Below are 26,728 nucleotides of genomic sequence, written 5' to 3'. Positions count from 1 at the left end.
CATAGACATTTAGACAATAACTAGCATTTTAAAAAGACAAATGCTGAAATATGATATGTGAATAGCTGAATACTGTCAACATTCCTAGTAAAGAATTAGAATACTGAATGATCAGCTTGATGTCTCAAGCTACATATTAGATCAAGCAATGCATTTATCTCATTTTCAAATACTGTACTCCGATGCATTATGGCAGTGTGTGTATCTCTAATGAAGGGAGGACAAGTTAACTTATTTAAAACAAAAATAATCATTATTATACTTAACAGACTCTCCACACACACAAAGGATGCATACACATATATCAAATACATTCACAAATATGCATATATAATACACATGTGCATATAGAAAACACACACACATTGTGTGATCACACTGTTCCCAGATTTAACAGATTATTTTAAGTATTAAATACAAATGAAATGCAACATCTGAACACTGTCTTGCAACTCGGCTCCTCCCAGTGTATTACACTTTCTTCTATTACCGTGGTCTGTTGTGCTTTGTCAGTGAGTAATGAACACTGAGCATTGCTTTCCAGTGCAAATTTGGGCAATGCGACAAATATTGCGAAAATACAAATGCGAAAAAAAAGCTAAAAAGAGCAAATGAGATGCATGGAATGCTAAAAACAGCAACAAACAGGTGAAAAAATATAAAACAACAACAGTGATTACGAAATGCTAAAAAGCATCATTTGAAAAAGCAGTTTTGAGTCGCACAACAGTCTTACTGAACGTGATTGTCACCGACTTCATTCAATAAGAAATCTGCTGACGGTTTCCCAGATCTGATTGGTACGTATCAAAGAAGCTCCATCAGAGAAGTGTTTGATGAAAAGTACTTAGTCAAGAGTTTCTCACTCAGGGACCAGTGTACAGGGACCTCACTGAATAATGTGTCCCAGTGTACATATTGTGTGCACTGAGACACATTTCCAGTATTTAAACCTGTTTAGATCTCACTAAACAAGCAACAGTGATTCAAACACTGATATAAACATCATAAAAAGCATAAAAAAATACAAATCCTGACAGCAACGTCGCTAAGAATTTTCAGTCCTGAGATTCTGGACCATTACACCTTCATTCTACTAGGTTTAAATCTCAACCAGGGTTTCTACATAACGTATTTTCAATGCCTCATAGAAGCAGATTGAAAGCAGGAACAATGGGATTGGAGATCCTGGTCATGGATGCTATTACAACTATTACAACACTCCTATCTATATGACTATCTGTGTTGTAGGATTTGGCCAAAAGAAAATACTGTGCTATAACACTTTCCATATTTTTTTTTTACTCAAGTTGTTTTTTCTTTTTTTCTATTTCAAAAGTTAATTGAAAGTCAAGAGTATTGATGGCATCAGCAATGCCATTGTAAATAAGAGGGCACTTTAGGATACATTGAAAAAGAGTAACAGAAATATCCCCTAGTAAAACTGGAATATCTAAAAACCTTGGTGAGCACAGAGTTCTTAATATTGTGTTCAATCTGGGAGCATATTGATCAAGAATCACACGTGTATGTGTACATGTGTGTGCAACTATGTTTAGGTGTACGTGCATGTGTAATTACCTAAGTGTGGTTACAGGATGAGAGCTACGCTCGTGGTGTCCCGTCTTCCCACATGCACACACACGTGTGTGCATGTGTACATTGTGTGTGTGTGTGTGTGTGTGTAATTACCTAAGTGTAGTTACAGGATGAGAGCTACACTCGTGGTGTCCAGTCTTCCCAGCACTCTGTCATATAACACTTTGAAACTACTGACGATTTTGGCCTCCACCACTTTCTTGCTAGTTTGTTCCAACTGTCTACCACTCTATTTGCAAAAGAAAATGTATAATATTTTTTCGGCACTGTTTTCTTGGCTTGCATCTGTGTCCTCGTGTTCGTGAAGTTGCTAGTTTCAGGAATTCCTCTTTGTCAATTTGGACTATTCCTGTTAGTATTTTGTAAGTGGTGATTATATCACCTCTCTTTCTTCTATCTCCTAGTTTTGGCATGTTTAATGCCTCTAGTCTCTCCTCGTAAATCTAGTTTTTCAGGTCCGGAAGCCATTTTGTAGCGTGCCACTGCACATTTTCCAGTTTATCTATGTGCTTCTTGAGATTTGGGATACAACTGCAGCATATTCCAATTTTGGTTTATAAGTCATGAACAGTTTTTTTAGTATTTCACCATCCATATACAGTAATTAAAAGCAAGTCTGAAGTTGGAAAGCAACACACACTCTCCTCTCACAATGTTCTTTATGTGTTTCTCTGGCAACAGCTTGCTATCCAAAACCACCCCTAGGTCTCATTCTTTATTAGAGTTCTGTAATGCCTTTCCACATAATTTGTAAGTTGTGTGTGGTCTATTTTCTCCGAATCCACACTCCATAACATGGCACTTATTAACACTGAATTCCAACTGTTACTTGACACTCCAAGTACTTATTTTATCTATATCAATTTGAAGGGCATTACAATCGTTTGCGTCTCCTATCTTCCCCCAGTATCTTAGCATCATCCGCAAACATGTTCATATAATTCTATATTCCTTCTGGTAGGTCGTTTACATAGACGATGAACATTATTGGTGCAAGAACTGAACCCTGTAGTACTGCACTAGTGACACTCCCCCAGTCTGACACATTTCTCTGATGACTGCCCTTATCTGTCAGTTAGAAAAATTTTCATCCATGTCAGAAGTCTCCCTGTCACCCCTCCAACATGTTCCAGTTTCCAGAACAGCCTCCTGTGTGGGACTCTGTCAATAGCTTTTTTTAGGTCCAGATATACAGTCAACCCAACCATCTCTTTCCTGAAGTACTGTATATCTGTGGCTCTATCATAAAAGCTAAGTAGATTTGTTACGCAGGATCTTCCTGTTTGAAAACCATAACGTCTGTCTGTTATTATGTCATTATTCTCTGTGTTCAACCCATTTGGTTTTAACTATTTTTTATAGTGTTTTGACTACCACGCTTGTTAAGATATGGGCACCACACAACCAATGCATATTCCAGCATTGGTCTAACAAAAGTCATGAATATTTTCTTTAGTATTTCTCCATCCATGTATTTAAAAGCAATTCTGAAGTTAGAAAGTGCAGCATAGGCCCCTCGCACAATGTTCTTAATTAATGTGGTTCTCAGGTGATAATTTTCTATCTAGAACCACCCCTAGATCTCTTTCTTTATCAGAATTCTTTAAAGCTTTCTCACATAATTTATAGGTTGTGTGGGGGTCTATGTTCTCCTACTCCACATTCCATAACATGGCATTTATTCACATTAAATTCCATTTGCCAAGTGGTGCTCCATATACTTATTTTGTCCAGGTCATCTTGAAGGGTATGACAATCTTCTAAGTTACTTAGCTTCCCTATTATCTTGGCATCATCAGCAAACATGTTCATAAAATTCTGTATTCCATCTGGTAGATCGTTTATGTAGACAATGAACATCACTGGTGCAAGAACTGAACCCTGTGGTACTCCACTTATGACATTTCTCCAGTCCAATACACTTCCTCTTATTACTGCCCTCATTTTTCTATCATTCAGAAAATTTTTCATCCATGTTAGCAGCTTACCTATCACCCCTCCAATGTGTTCCAGTTTCCAGAACAACTTATGTTGAACTCTGTCGAAAGCTTTTTTTAGGTCCAGATAGATGCAGTCAACCCAATCATCCTTTTCCTGTAAAATCTCTGTGGCTCGATCATAGAAACTGAGTAAATTCGCTACACGGGATCTTCCAGATTGAAAACCGTACTGTCTGTCTGATATATCATTTCTCTCCAGGTGTTCTACCCATTTAGTTTTAATTATTTTTCCAATACTTTCACTATTATACTTGTCAACGATACAGGTCTATAATTGAGGGGGGTCTTCCTTGCTGCCACTTTTGTAGATTGGAACTATCTTAGCCTAATTCCACATGTCTGCTACAACTCCTGTACACAAGGATGCCTGAAAGATCAGGTGAATTGGAATGCTATCTAAATAGCATCGTGTGTGTGTGTGTGTGTGTGTGTAAATGAATTTAATATAGTTATCAACTATAGTTTTAATTAAATGAAACTACAAATAGCATTTTTACATTTTTACATAGTCAATATTTTAAAATAATTTTGGTATACACTGTAGTATTTCATTAAATAATATATACATATACAATATATATATATATAATATATATATATGTCTATGCTAAGTGGACTCAATCAAAATATCACTGGTCAGATGACGATGATCGGGGATGTGTTCTACGGAGAGCAGACGGATCAATTCCTCCTCCTGATCCGACATGAGCCACTCTCGATCAGACTCATAGTAGTCAGACCAACCCTGCTAGGCAGAGAACCCAGATTTCTGTTTAGCTTCCACACTTTGAAAGCCAGTACTTTATCATCACTAGATAATGTTTATTTAGTTTAATGAAGAAACCCATCTTTAAGTTTTTTAGTTTTTATGTAAAACATTTTATTATACAAATCCTAAAAACATATTATTAATTGATATCCCTGAATGACCAGACACTCCATTCTATTGGGAGGAGGTGGACTTTTTGTATATGTTAAAATCTTGGTTCTCTGCCGTAAAAGTATATTACAAATGTAAATGTTAGGGAAGGAGATTAAGGCAACATACTTAGGAGATCACAGAACGTGCGCTATACAGCCAAAGTAGTTAATCAGCCCACATTATAACATAATAAAGTCCACCCTCCCAGATGGCATGCAGTGTCGTCATGTTACAAATTTTAGTCACAATAGTGCCAAGATATTAGATATTAAAAGGGTTCAGTAAATATGATTAAAAAATTGAATGTATAAATACATTATTGCACTGACTATATTCCCTTTTCTCCAAATATGAACAAACTCAATGGGATCTATATTCAGACGAGTCACAATAAAGAGTTGATGCCCAACACACACATCTAAAAATGAAGAAATGATGATGTTTCGGTTCCTCCTGGACCATTGTCAAGTCATGTAATTACATGACTTGCATGTAATTACTTGACAATGTTTCAGGATGGACTGAAATACTGTCATGTCTTCATTTTCAAATGTGTGGGTTAGGTATTAAACTCAATAGAGGAAAAAAAAGTAGAACCTGGGAGTCTTCATATTTCAATACTGAATACTTATTAATTAACCCATCCTCTTAAAATGATAGTACAGTACTTATATTAACTATTTGGTCCAAAGTTCTGATGCACAGTGTTGGACCATCAAAAAGTTCTCACTGTGTACTTTTAAGTGTATAAAGTCCAAGGAAAAACCTAAAAAAAAAAATATTCCTAACCCTAGCACATCACATACAGTATATCCTATATTAGGCCTAATAGGATGTATTAGTAGTAGGCATCCATCAGTCTCAGGAGACTATGGAGTTGCGCTCTGGTTGTCGGGCTAGAGTGGCCTCTCCAGGGCGCAAAGCCAGGGTAGGTTGAAACGGAGAAGCTGTTACCCATGCAGCAGGTCCCCCCTCTCCACGGCGACGAAGGCCTCCAATGGAAAGGCAAACACCAATACGATTGGTTCCAGCACCGTCAGTTCACAGGAACTGTCAGAATGAGGTTGAAGGCAACAACGAATTGCCTTAGGGGCTCAAGCTCCGGAATTTACATCGAAGATGGTAAAAGAAGGCACAGGGACTCCAAACCCGGAGTCATGTATTAGGACTATTTTTAATAGGACAGGTTAAGTTCTTTAGGCTCATTTCGAATTTAAGAGAATGTCATTTCTGCTAATTCAGTAATCTTGAGGTTATCTTGAGATGATTTCGGGGCTTTTTTTTTTTTTTTTTTTTTTTTTTTTAGTGTCCCCGCGGCCCGGTCCTCGACCAGGCCTCCACCCCCAGGAAGCAACCCGTGACAGCTGACTAACACCCAGGTACCTATTTTACTGCTAGGTAACAGGGGCATAGGGTGAAAGAAACTCTGCCCAATGTTTCTCGCCGGCGCCTGGGATCGAACCCAGGACCACAGGATCACAAGTCCAGCGTGCTGTCCGCTCGGCCGACCGGCTCCCCAAAGTAATACAAAATGTGAACTTCTGGGTGGTCCAAGACTACATATTGGTAATTTACAACAAATGCTTGCTGATATATCCATTATAACAATCTTTCTTTGTTTCATGTGTGTTCCATATGTTTTGTATTTTTCATTTACGTCTCAATAATGGAGCAGCCTACCCAACAAACATCAAACAAACCTTTTTGGCATTTGTTGTATTTCAGAAATTTCATTTCTTTTTTCTACAAAAACATCACCCCTTTATATCCCAGCATCATTAGCATCTTTAAACAAGAACAACATAATTTATTTGCATCGTCAGAGGCGTCCAAGAACGTGCAAGAAGCAGTGCGACCCCACTAAGTGGTGTTGACGTTATTCAAACGAGCGTTTGCCATAAAGGACGATTTGTCGCCGATCGGGCCGGTCGTTACCCAAAATGTTTGCCTTTTGGGGTGATCATTATGCGAGGTACCATTGTATATATACATATACCACACATACACACACAGTATATATAGCCAGCAAACACTTTTCAACAAGCTTACCATCAAATACACAGTCAAGATCAAATTTTGATTAACAAAATTCTAGATATAACATGTTAAAATCTCTTTGAGGGGTCACATATACAGGACATTGATTTTACTATGGTCCTTCTACCATCTATTCTTCACAGAGGATCACAATTAATACTCTCATGGGATAAGCATCGATACTCAAGTACTGGGCATCACACTGCTACAGTTTCCCTTAATGTTGCTTCTTGTGCTATACACGCCAATTACTTGTGATCAATATATGTACATACACCCACTTGCTTACCTAACTTGAAATTGATTCACATTAAAGAATACATGTTTAGGTAACTTTCCAAATCTCTAAACCAAAGAATATTCTTAGAAAGAAAAAAGATGCTGAATGAGATGTCAGATTTATACTAAGATGTTTAAAAAATTTAAGAAACAAACCTAAATTATGTGAAACTATAATAATAATAATAATCACACAGAAATCACATTAATATGACATATATCAATGAGAAAATCCACCAGGGCCTTAAGTGGGCGTGAACCTAGTGGTAGAGTACGCAACTGGCAATGCTGGGGACGTAGGTTCGAATCCACATCATAGCCCTAATGGATTATCTCAATAATAATAATAATAATAATAATAATAATAATAAATACATTCATATGAATGTACAAAGAAGCATAAGATGAGGGGACAATTATAGGTAGAGGGGTTACGTATAAGAATGAAGTTACTACTATGTAATGTGTCTCGGGCAAAGATGATACACTTGAAAACAAGAAACACAGTCTTCCCCCCAACAAATAGTCCAAGCTCTACAAGAACCACAAAATGCGTAAGGCTTTATAAGAACGAAAATGCTATAACATCACCTCAAAATTGAGGCGAGTGTAATATTCAGACCTGTACATGTGTCCGAAGGCATGTGTTCCAGAGCATCATCTTAGACCAGGAGGAGTACATAATTTGAGTTGTTGTGAGGAGAAAAATTGATATAAAAGATGATGCACGTTAAACAACATAAAGGAATAAATGATGGGGGGAAATGAACGACCGATGCGAGACATTCCTACTATAGGAGAGAATATTAATATGGGTTAGTCTTTAATACTGAAGACAGTTCTTCTACATATACAATATAGAAGTTATAAATCTACAGATTACTTTATAAAACAACTCCTTAAAACTGACTTTAGATCATTTAACCAACATCTGAGTCTATATAAGAGGTTAATATAACAAAACAAAAATTGTGTGATGTGTGTGTGTATGCATAATGACCTAAGTGTTGTTACAGGATGAGACCTACACTTTTGGTGTCCTGTCATACAATGCTTTGAAAATGCTCATGGGTTTGGCATCCACTACCCCTCTCACCTAAACTATTCTAACCATTCACAACCTCCAGTCTCACCAATGACCAGCACTATGTCCTGCTTCCTCAATCACAGCCACAGCACTCGGGATTCTAACACTCAATTAGGCATGAAATATTCCACCCATTTCTAGTTCAAGTTTTAGTTTTAAGTACTGATGGCTTAACACTTTGCACGTCCCGGAGTGTGCGCCCCGGCCCACTCTAATTGGGCCCTGGCATTTCCCGGGAGTGCGCATCCACACTAAAATGTGTATACTCTTTCCAGTGTTCTGACCTCAATTGTCGTGCTACGTCGTTCATTTTGGTATCAAATTGGTCGTAATCTAAAGGTGAGCATTAAAACTAGTCCCATAATAGTCGAACAATAAATGGAATTTTAACAGATTTTAATTTTGGATGCAAAATGCACTTCTGCCGGACATCAGTAGAGTTAATTACGGACGCAATGTCCGTCACCGCAAGCTGAAAGTGTTAACAGTGAATCTCCTTATCTAATGTATTAATTATTACTGAAAAATATGAATCTTAATCCCACTGCCTTTTTATAAGACCTTGTGATGCTTTTGCTTTCTACTTAAATTTGTAAGCTATCCAGGTGGAACCTGGTACAGCCTGTATAATTTGTTGGTGGCATTTACATATCCCAACAAGTTCACTATCTTTAAAACTCAGTTACATGAGATATAGAGTACCGTAATTGCTACTTTCATGCCGTATCACGTATCTTGAGATGATCTGATTTATCTTGTTGCAATTCTTAACCAACTTTCACCATATTCATATTTTGATTTACATAACCACCCCTTAAAAGCCTGAACAAATGTGCCAAAGAATGAGGTCCTACCTTTGCAGACTCCTTCAGTGTAGTCATTGCAGGATCATTGAGCGATTTGCCAGATGCAGCCTTGGTCGCATGAATCAAATCTCCAAGAGCCATTGCAACATCCTTGACAGCATTCAACAGCATCACCTGCAATAATATCAATATAATTACATAATTCAGAAGCAGCAAATCCTCTGCCAGTATTCAAATGAAACTTTCGAATACTGATTTCACTTATTTTGTTCAGTAATACAGTACATGACTTTTGAACTTATTAGTAAGTAAAAGCTGCAGATAACTCAAAATTCCACCTGTCCATTTACTTGCATGATATTCTTTACCTGTGGCTCAGGGTTGTTGGCTCCAAGTGAAGAGGCCCCACTTTTGACAATATCTGACAGCTGTACTATTGTAGTTACTGCATTCTGTGCAGCAACAGCCAGCTGTTCTTGGGAGGATGCCGCACCAGCCACAAGTGTCTTGGTGTCTTCAACCAGTGCCTGAAAAACACGGTCCATAATAAACAAAGCAGTACTGTATTCTCATTTTATTACATTATAGGCACAAGAGATTAACCCTTTATATGTAGTCAACATTTTTAAATTAAATTTTGTGCTTTACAAGAAAGTATATTTGTATATTACAACGATCATAAAAAATAAGATAAAAATCCCTCTGATAAATCTACTGGATGGAGAAAGGGCCACAGATATTATGAATTAAAGCAGTTTGCAAGTCCTTGTGGTTACCTTGGCAGTTTTTAGAATGTATTCACGGTGATCAGAGAAGTTTTCTCCTTCTTTCTCAGCATTAAGTGTGCCCGCAGTGGCAAACATAATTGTTGTATCTAAATCACCAATTATGCCAGACACGGTGGATGCAGCATTGATGCATGCTTGAGTGCCTCGGGAACCAGCTTGGAGCGCAGCCAACACGTGAGAAGCCTGTATATAAATATGTTAATGACAGATTAATAAGGTAAAATTCAAGATATAGACAATTATATGAAAATTCAAGTTATGGCCAGTTTAAAGGAAAATAAATTATGTAGTGAACAAAGATCCAGTTTTACAGCCGCTACACCGAATGACAAACCTTCTCTTTAACTTGTCGGGCAGATTCAGACAAGTCTCGTTGACTGAAGGTATCACGTGGAGCAGACTGGCAAGATCCTCCTGCCTTTACCAGCTCGATACAGGCTTGACCAAGTTCATGAACGCTGAAAATAGATATAATATTTTTTCTAGGAAAAAATTTGATCGAAGTCTATTACACGCTCCTAACTGATTTCTTGCTGTGGATGGAAAGAAAAGATGAGATCAAGGAGCAAAGGTAAATTAAAGACACTAAGTAGATATAGACCTTGACTGGAAACTTTTGTCTGAGAATCTTAGCTTATAAAATGCTGAATCCTCTTGTTATCTTCAAATTCTGATAGTATGCCTGAATTATATTCATGTTTGGCTGCCATTCAGGTAAAAGTCATCACTCTTTGGACCATCACATATGTGAAAGCCACCTCTCTTGCTTGGCATCCATAACTTTTAAAGTGATTACAGGAATGTTGTTAAAATACGGACAACCATATGCTTATCTGGATATGTTGGTTATCTGTTTTGGGTTTGTTGGAATAAAATTACTGATAAATTGGTGAGGCCAGCAGGCAGTCCAAATAAAAATGTGCAATGAAGTGGATAGATCTTGTTTGAAGTGACCATGCTGGGCCCCCACCTACTCAATTGACACCATAAGCCCACGGCCCATTGTTTTGATTTGTCATAATGCATTGGAGCATTTATTTCTGTGATTTTGTTGTATATACAGTATCTGCAAAATTTAAAAACTTCCCTGCTCTACATCAACTCCAACTGTAGTCATTTTGTCAGTGCTACAAGTGAGAAAACCAAGAAAAAGAGGTCAGTGCTGACATTTGATAATAAAGTTTAAAGGAGGTGGAGAGTGGGACCTTAAGAAGTGCTTTATGTATTGACTATCAAATGAGCAAGACTAAGCTTTCACACATTATTAAGGCTAAATCTACCATCTTCAATTATTTTTATAAAAGTGAGTGATAAAGCAATATGTAATAGAGAGGCAGCATGTAGAACTAAGGTGTAAAGCATTGATAATGTAGTGTGGGAATGGTACAAGCACTTCATCATCTGAGGGTACCTCATCACCATCAATCTCCAGTCAATACACCACCATAAACATCCACCACCTCTAACCTCTAAAGAACTATGGCCCCCATCAACAACCTTTAATTTGATAAGCATATCTGAACTTCTCATATTGGTGGGTATAAAGCACTGTCCAATATTTCCCGTAGATTTTTAGGATGATGAACCGCTTATCCGTACACAAAAGATTATTCGTTTGGTCTCGGTTCTGAAGCGTCCAAGGAGCATGTAGCCATCTGTATCTTATTTTTATTAGATTAGTGGCATGAAGGCATACTTCAAGAAAGGAACTAGTTAGCACCAAATCTTTCAAGCCTGTTTTTAACTCTTCCATACAGCATGAAAGTGCATGAGTAAGATCATGACATCTGCAGAATATCTGTGAAGTAAATATGGCACTGAATCCCAGTACAGTCTTTTCTTGCTAACTTAAACTCAGATGGTTCAAACCACTGGGTAGCTCCACAAAATCACAGTTGGATTGGGTTCAATGTCTTTTTGCATTATCCACCATAAGTGCTGTACTAAGATCTCTTCAAAAGTCAGTTCTTTAAGACATCTTATATACAGTTTTAATAAATATCACAAGAGGATTTGGTATTAAAATATTTGCAAATATAAGTTCTATCATTTCCACTAATAATAAAAAAAATCACTAATTTTTACTGTCAACTGTCTCCCCGTTTTACAATACAAAAATACAGAACAATGAAAGTACTAACTCAAACTGCTGTGCCATCCACACTGTCACACAGTCTACATCAGCCAATGCAATATTTAGTAGATTGTTGATCATCTCTTCTGATAGATATTTATGCAAAAAGACTGCTTCCTCAATACATACTAGCATGGTTCAATTAGTTGGGCAATGGTGTGGTATGTGACGGTGATACAAACAATAAGTAGAGCCCTTGCTGAACAGAGACAGATCATTTCATTTACATATCACTGGAAACGGTCAAATAATGTGCCTAGCCCATTGTGGTTTGTGGTAGGGGCCTGAAAGCTGAGTGGACAGCGCTTCAGATTCATAGTCCTGAGGTTCCGGGTTCGATCCCCGGTGAAGGTGGAAACAAAATGGGCAGAGTTTCTTAAACCCTGATGCCCCTGTTACCTAGCAGTAAATAGGTACCTGGGAGTTAGACAGCTAGTACGAGCTGCTTCCGGGGGGATGTGTAACAAAAAGTAGGCCTGGTCGAGGACTGGGCCGTGGGACACTTAGCCCCAAAATCATCTCAAGATGACCTCAAGATAAACCCTTGTATACATCTTAAACCAAAATGACTTAAAACACCTTTCCCCACAAAGCCACACATACTTTCCACAAATAAAGATATACAATACAGGGGGACAAGATTTTTGATTCATGTAATTAAGTAGCGACTTTGAAATATGAACAATGTGAATAATAGCTTAAAATTTAAAGCATAAGAGCTAACATAGAGGAGATGATACAGTAAGGCCAGGGGTGAGGTGTGCACACACATATTGTGTTGAACATAGATAAAGAAATCACTATGATCCACCTGTATGGCCAGAGTTTTTCAGAAACTACTCTTCTTGAAGTTAAGAGCCTAAGCAATATATGAAAGCTGTACAATAAGAATTTTTTTTAATTTAATTGTCATAATTTATAAAATAAACCCTTGTAGTTAGACTTTGCAAGGAACTTGCCTGCTTCGTAACCGGCTAGCCACCTCGACATTTGTGGTTTGCCGGATGGCCCCAGCCGAGTCTGAAGAGAGAGAGCTGTACTGGTGAGACACACTGGCACCCAAATTTCCAAGCTGTGAAGCATCTGCAGTGGCCTTACCCACCTAAAACAAAACCAAAAACAAAAACAAATTAGTATATTGCTATTTTAAAAAATTTGATTTGTTAAGAGCAGAGTTCACTGCAAGTTAATTATAAATTATTATTTTAATTACTGTACAACTCAGTCATCACAATCCACATTGTTACACCATTTTCCCCTACAAGGGCTGGGGAGACAATTGAAAGTAAAGCATAAGATCTAAGGGAAAACAGAAGACAACCACTGAGCCACACAGACCATTTGGATAGTATTAAATGAAGAATATTGTTAATCTAATAATAGGAGTTACATACTGTAAAGGCAGGCCACTGAACCTTAACAAAAATGAAGGCAAAAATATTTGGGCAGAAATATCTAGGGCATCTAGATCTAGATAATAATGTTTGCATTATTAGTAATTTTAATATAATAAAATGGAGTAATATAACAATCCTAGAATGCTTCGAATCACTATGTGGTCCAATCTGACAAGGGGTCTCATGAAACACATCTCTGTATACAGCTTGAAAGCTAATACATTTTCAACAACCATATAACTTTAGTTTTTAACAGCTTTAAAAATGCCCTTTGGCATAGATACATATTTTGTTTACCTGGAATAGAAAGATTGAAAAATGCAAGCCATTTAATACTAAGATTTGGTTTGGGTAGTAGATAATGGAAATGTCTGTCAAGAAGTAAAGTTATATCATTCTTTAGGAATACAGTAGTATATTTTACATCACCAACATACCATATCCTGAGCAAGCCGTGCAATCTCTTTGGCAGCTGTGACCATACGCGTTTGGTAATCAACAAAACTATCAATGTCATCGGCGGGCACTCCAGATGGGCTTTCAATATGATGCATTGCTGTAGTGATGGACTCCACCAAGCCCGACACAACACCAGCCTCAGTTGCAATAGTCTCCACAGTTAGCAGCAGTTCCTGTACAAACAGTAACACTAGTGTTTAAAGACAATTTATTTCACAAGGATTTTGCAATTATTTTGCTTGTAAAGAATAACAAGTAACCTTATAATTAACCATTTTCCCCTATCATGGGGTAAGGTAAGGTATTTCCCACTTTCAGTAGGAATGAAGGTCAGTTCCCCACCTTCAAGAGGTAAGGATGCCCATTTCCCACTTTCATGAGGTAAGGAGGCCCGTTTCCCCCTTTCATGGGGTAAGGAGGCCTATTACCTACTTTCATGTAATAAAGAGGCCAATACTTACACGAGGCAATGAGGACCATTTCCCACTTTCATGGAGTAATTCATTATATACTGTCCAATGTACCATATAGCATCACAGATAAAAGAAGCACTTGTGATAAATGCCTATACATACCTGCAAGGTCTCCTTCATTGTGTCAGCTGCATCATCAACATCTGGGTGAGCATGCGTAGCTTTAGGGTTGCCACCCGCCTCCTTGGCTGCGTACACTAACTGCAGAGCACACTCGGCCACAGTCTTGGTTTGGTCCAGCAGACACATCTGCTGCTTACTGATTATAAAATAACAAAATATATATTTAATATATTGTTTTACCTGCCAAGATTGTTTTCACCTACCAAGGCATAAATAAATTTATTCATGCAAAAAGCATAAAATATTGAATATATAATCTCACTTTCATATATGCAATCTAATTAATATGGTAATGGCAACTTGTAATAAAAGTGGGCATGCATCTACCTGTTAAGCATATTTGATGCCGAGCAAATGGAAGCTTTAACCATGGGATCGAAATAGCTGGACATCTGCGTGACGGCATGACCAAGATTTTCAGCTTCACTTTTGGCAGCATTTCGGACCTTGTCAATATTGTTTAGCAGAGCCTGACCAGCATTTTCAACTTGTTCATTGTATCCCTAAATTAGAAATTAGAATTATTTTCCATATTAAAAATCCATAGATGATAGAAAAGAATTCTGAAAATTCAAATTTTTTGTTTTTTAGAAATAGTATAGGACAACCAATAATTTTTTGTTTACTTTTATTCCTAAACATCAACATTAAACCTGAGTGTGGATGATAATATATAGTGAACCAGGGTATGGATGATATGAAGTGAACCAGGGTGTGGATGATAATATATAATGAACCAGGGTGTGGATGATAAATATATAGTGAACCAGGGTGTGAATGTGCTGTGGTAATGTAGCTAAAATAAAAAATCATAAAATTCAATCATCTTATTATCTAGAAAAATAATCAGAGAAAATATATTTCTTGCAACAGACTCATTGTAGTGTAGGTCAAGGAATTACCTGGAGACTGTTCTCACTGTGCTGTTCAAGATTCTGGTCCAAGACACGTAGAGAAGCTTGGTCCAAGTCTCGGATGTTCATGTTCAGCTTGTCGAGGGCTTCGTCACACTCCTTCTGTCCTGGTGCCTTATCCCTAGTCAAATTTGCATTCATATAATATGATTTACATTGAGCACACCAAAATGGACAAATATATTAAGGACAAGGTGACAAAATCACTTGTGTTCACTAAGCAACATTTAGATCACATAGCACACATTGTTCCTGTAAAATCTATAATATCTCGTTCGACAGAAACGTGATTCAAAGTAAAGTTTGGATGCAGCAGAATGATTACAATCTCATTATGGTTACTCTTACTTCAATTATGTTGAATAGATGCTTTTACTTATCAGTGTCTACTAGCAGATAGATTGTGGTTCTTGGGCCCTGCCTCCTAGCTATAAATACCTGCTGCTATTATTCCTTAACATTAAAGTTCTCTATTGTATTTGCTCTTGAAACTGTGGCAAGTTTTACGTAGAAAGTAGTGCATGTTAAGAGTTAAGTGTAATGAATGACAAAATTCTAATTCCAACAGAATTTAAAATTCTGGTTGACAAGTACAGTCTGTTAAATCCTGATGAAATCAGATTCATGTCACATGATCTGTGCATTTAAAGTAATTCTTGATGCCTGAATCTGTGGACATAAAATGCTGATGCTGAGAAGATTTCTACAAATTCATGGTATAATTAGTTTCTGTTAATTATCTTTTATATTGAATACATCTAATTTTTTATCCTTTAAATTAGTTTATTTGTTATGTCTCACATCTTTTATAATGTTTGCTTAATATCAGAAAATTTTAAACAATTATTTATTTACTGTATCTCCCTTACTACTACCATTATTTTCATGTTGAGATTTAGACTCTAGGCCAGGTCCTGAAACCAATTAGGTTTGACTATTTTTTCTATAGAACACAATGCACCAGTCCTTTAACATCCAGCTCCCCAATTACTGATTTGAACACAGAGATAAAAATTCAAGGTTACTCCTGGCATGGTGGGATAAGTTAAAATATCCCACCATGCCAGGAGTCAAACCTGGGTTGATCTCAAATGTGAGACAAGTGTGTGAGGACACTAACTGCTCCACCAATTGGTGCTACAAATTTGAATGAGAAAATACTACAGAGAAATGCATCAGATCAATCCAACTATCTTCTATAAAGACTGAGAAAATATCAAGACCGTACCATAGGATCAAACCCAAGTCCCTGAACTCCGTAGTCAGTAGTGAGTGTGACTGGAGAGTTCAAGGATGCACATTTCAGTCCATCAGCCTCAATAATATTTCAAATACAAATTGGTCCTGTGATTTACTTTTGCATTATAAATTCTTTACAATCAAATTGCTGCACAAAATTTATGAGTGCCTGAACCAAGCTGCAACAGTAAATTGTCTTACCTGATAGATGCCACAAGACTTTTAATGCTGTCAGAAACACTCTTACTATGGCTAGCCAATGACTGCCAAGTAGGTGGGTCTTTGGGGTTAACAGCCAGGCTCTTGGCTGATTCAATCATGGAACATGACCCACTGATGATTGACTTTCCTGCAGATGTAATTGGCTCCTGAGATTCACGAGCTTTGGCAGAAATTCTTGCAGGAACTGATGCAAAGTCTGGAGAGCTTGCAAACGTGCACAGATTTTCTACAGCTTCAAGCAGTGGTTTGGTGGCAGCACTACAACGGGCACGGTTTACATCACTGTAATCCTGGTCCAGAGCTGACACCAGAAACACACAATTTTAATACAATACAAATAAATTGCAGGATTTCCAAAATTATTTATAAATGCTCATCTATGTATCCACATTCTCATCTCCAACAGACATTTCAATAACTTTATACAATTTGCAACATTTGCAGATGATAAATCACAATAATGTGGATGAAACAAATAAATCAAACATGTACTGTATTGAATTACAGCAAATGAAAGTGATGACATTTTAGTCTATTCTGGACCCCTTATCAAGTCATGGTCTGTCACTTTCATTAAATATCATGTGTGGATTGAGTTAGTTAGCAACATTATTAATGGAGCATTACAAATATGTTGGGAAACTTTTGTCACTGCTGGCTACTAAGAGGCAAGAATACGTGAAAAGACTGATGAGTGACTCGGCAAACTTGGGCATGTGCCCAAGTCAGTCAAAATTAAGACAAAATAGATCATAAAAAGGGAAAACCATGAAAAAGTTACATTCATACTTACTCTTAATTTCCTTAACCAGGTGAGCAGTTGCATTAGCAACATCTTTAGCAGATTGCACAAAATGTCTTTTGGCCACTACATTGTTGGTCTTGGCAGATGCAACACGGCAGCTGTTGCATAAGGCACTTGTGTGCTTGGCAATGATTGTTGCTGCACTAAGGACCTGCTGTTGATTGCTGTTTGAGTCAGTGAGAGTTTGGCAAGCTGTAACAATAGCTTGATTTGCACGAGCAAACTGAGACTGATCAACTAATCCAGGACGTCCAGAAACACTTGAAGGGTCAGACACACCAACAAGGTACGCAGCTTGAGCAGCGCTCTCAACCAGTCCACAGATAGCATTACTCACATCTTTTACAGCATACCCAAATTTGTCATGTTCCAATTTCTTGGCATGGTTAGCAATGCCAGTCATGGCATCCCCTAGACTCTTCGAGCGATCCATGACAGTATCCAAACATTCAAAGTACGACATATCGGTAACAGCCTCAGATGGATGGTCAAGAAGAGGCTTCATTGAGTGAATAGCACGAACAGCATTATCACACTCCTTCTGCCCTGGAGCAGCAGAAGTGCACACATTGATGAGATTGTTGATGGAGTCAGTAACAGCACGTGCAGCACTTGCCAGCTGGTTCTTAGCATTGGGTGCATTAGGATCTGAAGAAACTGTTTTTGCAGATACTAACAACTTAGATGAGGACATAGACACGCTCTTCAAGCTAATAACTATCTGTCCCTGTACTTCACGATCTTGAGCAGTACCAGCCATCTCCATGCCAACACCCATTAAACTGCCAAAAGCACCAGAGAATTTCTTAGATGACGTTGCCAAATGTTGTGTTGACATACGTGCCGAGGTCACCACTTCTGAAGTAACACTGTTGAGTTCAGCAGCAGCATTGCTCAGTTCAGACTGCAACTCGCCATATGGTTTTGAGCTACGTGGGAACCTGCCAGCATCCAAATCATTAGTAGAGTCTGTAATGCTCATTATAGCATCATCAACATCCTTCTGTCCTGGTAAGCAATTAACTGTCATATTGAGAGCTTGTGATACTCCTTTAGCAACCTGAGCAAGCTTCTGTTGTGAAGCAACACTCTGAGGGCCCTGTACCACAATACGTGCCTCTTCAATTAACTCTGAAGACTTGATCATGACTTCTCGTGCAGCTTCTATCAGTCGAGTCCTCACAGTATGCTCCGTGGTTGTAGCGACAACACCTCGAACTGCATCAGAAAATTCTTTGAGGGCCTGTGCAGTATCACGAGATGCCAAGCCTGTGAAATGTTGGTTACCTTGGGAAGATGAAGTTAGTAACTGTGCCATGGTGGAGCCTACAGTCTTGCTAGAATTTGTAAGTTGCTGCGCAGCATTCTCCGGAGTCTCACCTGGAAGAGGTCGTAAAGTACCTGTTTCGGCTGCTTTTTTAAGATCATTAAGATCATCACTGAGATACTGAATGGCATCTAATGCAGAGTCAATTTCTAGTGATCCACAAGCTTCTTGAGCTTTTCCAATGGCAGATCTAAGGTCAACCAGTGCTTGGCCAAACTGCTTGGAAGAATTATTTAGTTGGAGGGCAGAAGCTTGGTCTGAGATAGTGGGTAAAGCCGCTTTCACAGAGGCTACCATTTTTGTACCAGGCTGTAGAAACTGGTTGCATGAATTAATGAGGGCCAACTGAGCACGTGGGGAGTCTGGAGTGTTGATAGTACCCTTCACACCTTCCACAAGCCGAGGAATAACATCGGCTACTGATTTACAGTCAGATATTAACTCGTCCTGAGTGGGTGGACTACTGTTGTGTGGACCGGCACCCTGGGCAGCAGCCATACACTGAGTACCTGTGGCAGCAGCATGCTTAGCAGCATTCTCCAAGCGCTTAATAATCTTTTTCTTCAGTGCATTGGCTGCAGCAGCATTGGTTGCAACACGAACATTCTCTGCAGCTTCTCTAAGTAATACTTGCCTATTTTCATCATTAGGATTTGAAGCACACTGCTTGGCAGCCTCTACCATCTTTGCTGTGGCATCAGCAAGTTGTTTAGCTGCAGCTAATAATCTGTTCTGCAGATCTAAATCATCTTGGGTTTCTGCCTCGTATTTAATAGATTGTATAAGGTGTGATGTGGCTTGTGCCAAAATCTTAGCCTGTCTTACCATTTCTGATGCATTACCCTGAGAAGCAAATAACTTTTCACTTGATATAAGGATCGTTTCCACAGCTTCATCGTGAACACTGAGACGCCCTCTTTGTTCCCCTGCAGTCTTAATGTGGTTTAGAAGATCATTGAGAGCTCGAGTGACTTCAGCTGCTGCTTGGGAGAGATCACGAAGTAGTATATCATCTTGAGTGGCCCGTTGGCACACTTGAACCATGCATTCAACAGCACGACCAACTTCCTTTGCAGCTTCAATTAGCTGACTCTGACATGCAGGGCTATCAATAGTTGGGGCTACTACTTTAGCACATGCTACCAGTTGGGAGGTAGCTAGAGCACATGCAGTGGCAGAATTAATTACAACATTTTGGAGGTCTTGATCCTCACAGCGTGATGCAACTGCCTTGGCTTTGAGGATAAGAGCTGCAGTGGTGTTTGCAACAGCCTTAGCCAGTCCTAGAAGAATATCTTGAGTTTCGTGATCTAACTGAGCATCAACAGTGTGAAGGACAACGTTGGATGCCTCTCCAACTTGAGAAGCAGCTGTAAGCAAACCCTGACGTGGTTCTTTTCTCTCGGGTTCAGCAGCAATCAATAAGTCAGAAAAGGCATTGCAGAGAACCCTTGCTGCACCTAAAAGATTATTTGATTCATTTTCAGTTTCAAGCAAGGCAGCAATCATGCGAACCCCCTTGGTCATTTCTGGCAGATTAGATGTGATGGTATGAATGGCAGCACCCACAGCAGTGTGATCAACCTCTTCATGTACAGCTGAAAAATGGAAAGACAATTTATTGACCAAATAAAATGGGGAAAAATATAATAAGCATTGCACTTAGTCACTTTACAGAAAGGTTATTTCTGTCTGTAAAGGCTATTCACAGTCAGGTTATTTTATCACAAGTTAAAACAACCTAAGATAAATTCTTAAAAATACTGTATTTAGTAATACTAGACATTAGTATTATAAACAAAATTATCTCAATTAATGCTGATCTGAAACAGGATAATATGTGAAGATGCTGATTACTGTTTTGTTCTTGATATTAAATATTTTATAGTCAATAACTCCTGTATATATATATATATATGTGTGTGTATGTGTGTGTGTGTGTATTATTTATTTATATATATATATATATATATATATATATATATATATATATATATATATATATATATATATATATATATATATATATATATATATATATATATATATATATATTATATATATATATATATATATATATATATATATGTCGTACCTAATAGCCAGAACGCACTTCTCAGCCTACTATTCAAGGCCCGATTTGCCTAATAAGCCAAGTTTTCATGAATTAATGTTTTTTCGTCTACCTAACCTACCTAACCTAACCTAACCTAGCTTTTTTTGGCTACCTAACCTAACCTTACCTATAAATATAGGTTAGGTTAGGTTAGGTAGGGTTGGTTAGGTTCGGTCATATATCTACGTTAATTTTAACTCCAATAAAAAAAAATTGACCTCATACATAGAGAAAAGGGTTGCTTTATCATTTCATAAGAAAAAAATTATATTAAATATATTAATTCAGGAAAACTTGGCTTATTAGGCAAATCGGGCCTTGAATAGTAGGCTGAGAAGTGAGTTCTGGCTACTAGGTACGACATATATATATATATATATATATATGTTTATGGATTCAATATTATGCAGCAAATATTAACTTTGACTTACATGATGTTAGTGTGACAACTTCTGCAGTGGCAGCATTCATGGCAGCAATCTGACTCGTGACTGTCTGCTTGTTTGAGTCAAGGGTTACCTGCTTCCACTTGATGGATGCTGGGTCTGTGCCCAGTTCAGGAAGTTCAGCCTTGGACTCCAAACTTTGTGCACATTCACCAATAATCACTTGCCCAGTTTCAATAGTAGAGACAAGGGCTTTTTGTGGCTTGCTGAGAACACTTGTTACTTGAGGATGCTTGACCTGATGATACAACATAAGATGAGAAAATAAGATGTTAGAGAAATACTTTCATCCATATAAATAGTTTATATCGCAGTTCTTGAAACTACAGTGTGGCAAATATTTTCAGGTATTCTGTGGACTTTTATCACACGAAAAACCATAACAAAATTGTAACCATAAAATTTCTTATGATTTATGGATATATACTTTGCAAAAGAATGCACCTCATCCCTCATGCTTTAAACAGTTCACAATAGAGACATATGCATGACACCTACTTGCATTCTTAGTACTCCTAGGTATGGAGCTTGTAAAAAGAAAAGGAAAAACTGCTATCAAAATGTCACTACGAAGAAAAATATCTTCTTAAAAGACACATAGCTAAAATGTAAAAAAAAAAAGAATAAAAATATTCCAGAGGAGGAGGATGCGAATGTGGTGGCAAATTTTAACAGAGGGGATAAATAACTAGTGTCAAACTGTCGACCAATTAGCTTAATGTCTATTGTGGAAAAATTGCTTGAATCAATATGTAAAAGCATTCATATAAATCTTGAAACACACAGAACAACAAAGGAGTCACAACTTGGCTTTACTAAGCTGCTCAAGTCTAACTAATTTTTCTCATTCTTTTCCAGAATTTTTGAAGCAGTTGATAGTGGAAAAGACTGTGGCATTATATATGTTTCGACTTACACAGTCTTTGATACTGCACTTTACGAAAGGTAGAAGTGCATAGTATTAGAGGAGTCATTTCAAGTTGGATTTGGACTAGGTTATTTCAAAGGAATCAGCAAGTAAGCATAAGTAGAGTCAAACCCCGGTGGGAAACAGGTGTGTATGGAGAGCCCTGTTGTTTATAACAGGGCTCTCCACACACAACTTCTCTTGTGTGTGGTGTTTTTGTTATTGTTTACTATATATCAACGATTTAGACACAGGACTAAGGAGCAACATTAGCAGATTTACCAATAATAAGGTAGAAAATAAACTCAGATTACTCAAAACTGCTACAAAATGACTATGATCTACATTTAAAATGGATGAAAGATGAGCAAATACAGTTTATTGCTGACAAATGCAGGGTTCTAACCCTAGTAAATGATAATAAAAATTACCAGATATCAGCTGGATTATCGTGAAATTTCCAAATCTGAATGAAAAAAGAAAGATCTGGATGTTATGATTAGTAGAGGTCTTAAGCCAAGAAATCAATGTATAAATGCTCAAATAGAATGCTTTGATTCCTAACAAGACTCATACCTAATACAGTAAGATATTTAATATTACTCTTCAGCATTATCTTGCCCTTGTTAGTCCTCATTTAGATACGAACGGTTACAAATCGGTTACAAATCTTTTTTTGGAAAATGTACCAAGAAGGATGACAAAGATTAGAAACCTCCCTTATGAAGAAAGATTAAGAAAACTTATTTACATTCTTTAGAAAGGCAAGGAGCAAGAGGGCACATTACTCAAGTATTCAAATGGATGAAAATTAAATATTGATAAGATGTTAAATATGCCAGCACAAAATAAAGTATAGAACAACTGATACAAACTGGATAAGTTTAGATTCAGAAAAGACCTGGGTAAATACTGTTCTGCAAAGAAGGTCGTTCATTTAAGGAACAGATTATTGGGTAACAATATACAAATTGTGGGGTTGGCAGAGTGTTTCAATAATAAGTTGGCTACAGTATATACATTATTGTGTATACATATAATATAAGAATTACATGAATATATTACATGTATATAAAGAAAACTAACGTGTAATTTCAGATCTAATCGAAGAATTCAGATTTAACCGACTAATACTATAATTAAGAAATAAAATATGAGTAGAAGAATTGGATATTATTACAAGTTTGAAACTCAGCAACATGTTCTAAACCAAAGATGTCAAAAAAAAAAAAAAAAAAAAAAAAAAAAAAAAAAAAAAAAAAATTGTAAAGAGAGGTATGACAAAGACAAAGCTTCAGTGGCCAATCCTCCATGGAACACCTTACTTTAGGCTCTACATATCTTTAACAGAATGGGTAATGAAGTAGACATATAGCTTTGTTAGATTGGACCAAAATGTTTAGTAGCATCGACATAAAACGTTATACATATTTACAAAAGCATTAATCAACACGGCAAAACCTCGATCACAAGGCTTTTTTTAAGTCAATTACTTACCGAAGGAGGCTGATGGGCAAGGTTGATCTGCCCCACAAGGGCCACATTCTGCACTCCGGGCATGGAGCCTGTACCGAAGTTCTGTGCGCCTAGCAAGGAAGATGCACAACTCAAAATACAGCAAAAACCATAAAAGTAAGTGATGAAAAAGCATCTACATATAAATATACTGTATACTCTATATGTATATAACTATAGGTCAGAGAAAATAATAAATGACCACATAGTCAACAAAATAAATATACAAGATATTACACTATGAACACAAAGGTCATTCATGTCAGGCATAAACACATCAAACTTCGTAACAAATTGATAATGCTGGATAGCTTCTTACTTTAGACAGAAATAATAATGTGTACCTCAAGAAAAATGTCAGAAATGTAAATTATTTATAAAAGCACAACAGGAAAACTAGAGTTCCTTCGTGAACTTGAATTCATTTTAGAAGTTGCAAGCTTAAATGAGTTTCTTTCAGCAAAGGTTTGAATTCGACTCAGTGGAGGTGCCAGAAATGGTATTTGGAAAAAAGTTATGAAACCATCTCTCTCTAATTATTGGTTTCGATGAATTACAAAGATATTTCATAGAAACTTTTGACTAAAGAAAGTGAGAAAATCTTTGGAGTAGGGCAGTGGAATTGAACCCATGATCAAGCTCACCCTAGTTCTAGAAATGCAACCTCGATTCTATTGCCCTGCCCCAAATCTTCTCGCATAGATACATCATGCTATTGTCATTTCACTGTGTAAAGCAAGTGTCATGGGAAAACTCAATGTCCCTGATTCATCTACATTATTTGGGGTCATGGCCATAAATTTGAAAACTAAGCTTCAGGTGGCTAGATTCTGAGAAATAGATGTATAGAAATATAAATAAATTCTGATAGATATGAGGGGTAAAATCTCTTTACAGTCAGGATCACTTGGTAGATTGGTCCTATCGTGCAGTACTCAGGGAGTCAACTCACAGCCAAAAGGTCCTGGATATGATTACCATGGTATGACAGAAGTGTTTTAGCTATATGTTTTCCCTTTCAATCAATGCCTCTGTTCCCCCCCCCCCCCTAGCAGTAAATAGGTACAGTACCTACGAATTAGACAACTGTTGTGGGTTTTGGCCTGAGGAAAAGTCAGTGGTTAACCTAGAAGGACCCCGATAAGTCTAACAGTATTTCTGTCTGACTAAGAAACCAAACCACACCTTCGTAAGAAAATTAGGTAATTAGTGTGAGAGAAAATGGTAACTCCAATAATCTAACCGACTGCAATGTAAATAACTTTTGTAGATGAATGCAACAACAGGAGAAACAGGTGTTGCCAGGAGGAAAGCCTAAGAGCATATTTAAAACAAAATTCTACTATTTATCTATTTTTTTTAGTTTTGCATAAATATACACGACAAATTTGATGATAAATAGCCAAAAGCGGACAATTATTCGTAAATCCAGGTTGTGTATGAAATGACATGACTAGGACTGTGAAGGACGCAATGTAATACAATTTGACTAATGTAAAGGCTCATATGTGCTAAAAATGTGTTCAAAAGTACTAATATGTAATGCACCAAGAACACACGACACAAATTTTGTAGAAAACCATTTTCAACTAATTGCAATATACAGTATGTGTAAAATCTACTGTACATAGTACATAAAAAAATAATGAATAATAATAATAATGAATAATAATAATAATGAATAATAATAATAATGAATAATAATAATAATAATGAATAATAATAATAATAATAATAATAATAATAATAATAATAATAATAATAATAAATAATACTAAAAGTTAATTACAGATGGAGGGCTACTCCCAGCATCCACTTAGTACACACTTCAATCAAACTGAAATTAAATGGAGGATGATAAGCTGATTGACGCATTATATTACATCTCCACTACACAGCCTTTATGTAACAGTATAATGTCACAAAAGGGCAAAACATGAAGCTGCAAAACAGCTTCATGAATCTCAAGCAGTACCAAAGCAAGATGAAACATGCATGCAAAGAAGGTGTGTACAAGATGGATGTGGAACAGTTTCCGGAACCCGAGATGACACCGAAGTGAAACAAAACAAGTGTGTAAAGAACAAAACAGAAATGTGGCCTTTAAACATAAATAGGTTAAGGCCTTTCTTGACTAACTGATCACCACACAAAATAAATTAATATTTTCAGTATTAAAACAAGACTGTCATCCTTAATATGTATCCCCAGTGAAGTGCTGCAGAAAGTAATTGGAAAGAGAATCGTGTCGCCTTCGGAGAAGAAAAACTTTAAACTGAGATACGGCATGGATATAGAACATGAAAGTTCATGTCTGAAATGCTGGGCAGCCACTGATATTGTGTCCTGTTAAAGACTATTGTACAAAATAAAGAAGCAGGCAGAAATTACTACTGGATAGACACTTGACTGGACTAAGGAGTATCAGGCATGAAACAGGTATAATGAGAGAGGAAATGTCAGTAGCAGGAAGCAGCAGGTAGGGCCTTGCAGGGCTTGGTCTATGTTGGTTACAGGTGACACTAAGCTTTTGAGAATTGTAATGACTGAGGAGAATTTCTGGATGCTGCAGGAGGGTCAAAATATACTGCAAGATTGGGCAGACAAGTGGTTACTAGAATTCAATGCCATCTAATGTCAAGTAAAATTAATAGGGATAGAAAAAAGATCAGATGAGGATTATGGAAAAGAGAGGGGACAAAGGAAATGGAAAGCTCTAGGTGTGGATATACCAAATTTAACACAGAGGAACAAACAGAATAACATTGGCAAACATATGCAAAATCAGTAAGCATATGGACAGCTTTTAAAACTTTAATCATTAATCCGTTTAATTTTAAAGCATTTAATCATTCAGAACACTATACCGATCAACCTTAGAATGTGCAGAACTTGATTTAAACCCCCATGTTGTCAAGTACAAGAAAAAGACTGAGATGAACCAGACATTTACAACAAGACAGGTGCCAGAAACAGAAAAGGTTCCATTGTGAAGGCAGGATAAAGGTTCTCAATCTGACAACAACTGGAGAGAGAGACAGATTTTGTAGAGCTATTATCACAACCCATTAAACACTAAGGTGATAACATACATACATCCATCTTTAAAACGTAGATAAGACAGTGCCTAATA

General features: G+C 37.2%; 1 protein-coding gene across 23 annotated transcripts in view; it reads right to left on the bottom strand.

Moving 5' to 3' along the window:
- rhea (Talin_middle and talin-RS domain-containing protein rhea) overlaps window positions 1-26,728 on the bottom strand; it is a 210,027-nt gene that overhangs the window by 20,470 nt on the left and 162,829 nt on the right. For 15 of the 23 annotated variants that reach the window (XM_069318126.1, XM_045767033.2, XM_069318123.1 and 12 more), the window contains 14 exons: window positions 23,578-23,666; window positions 21,159-21,411; window positions 17,273-20,209; window positions 16,459-16,780; window positions 15,007-15,139; window positions 14,432-14,607; window positions 14,084-14,240; window positions 13,487-13,681; window positions 12,612-12,754; window positions 9,853-9,976; window positions 9,507-9,701; window positions 9,099-9,257; window positions 8,779-8,904; window positions 7,460-7,498 (listed from right to left, as the gene is read on the bottom strand). In XM_069318126.1, the coding sequence (XP_069174227.1) occupies window positions 7,460-7,498; window positions 8,779-8,904; window positions 9,099-9,257; window positions 9,507-9,701; window positions 9,853-9,976; window positions 12,612-12,754; window positions 13,487-13,681; window positions 14,084-14,240; window positions 14,432-14,607; window positions 15,007-15,139; window positions 16,459-16,780; window positions 17,273-20,209; window positions 21,159-21,411; window positions 23,578-23,666 (5,048 nt within the window). The remainder of the gene's footprint in view (window positions 1-7,459; window positions 7,499-8,778; window positions 8,905-9,098; window positions 9,258-9,506; window positions 9,702-9,852; window positions 9,977-12,611; window positions 12,755-13,486; window positions 13,682-14,083; window positions 14,241-14,431; window positions 14,608-15,006; window positions 15,140-16,458; window positions 16,781-17,272; window positions 20,210-21,158; window positions 21,412-23,577; window positions 23,667-26,728) is intronic. The other 8 variants (XM_045767038.2, XM_069318137.1, XM_069318132.1 and 5 more) reach the window with 1 other exon arrangement.

This window comes from Procambarus clarkii, chromosome 89 (genome assembly GCF_040958095.1).
Source record: "Procambarus clarkii isolate CNS0578487 chromosome 89, FALCON_Pclarkii_2.0, whole genome shotgun sequence".
Lineage (NCBI taxonomy): Eukaryota > Metazoa > Arthropoda > Malacostraca > Decapoda > Cambaridae > Procambarus > Procambarus clarkii.
This window is presented reverse-complemented; position numbering and strand designations above follow the sequence as displayed.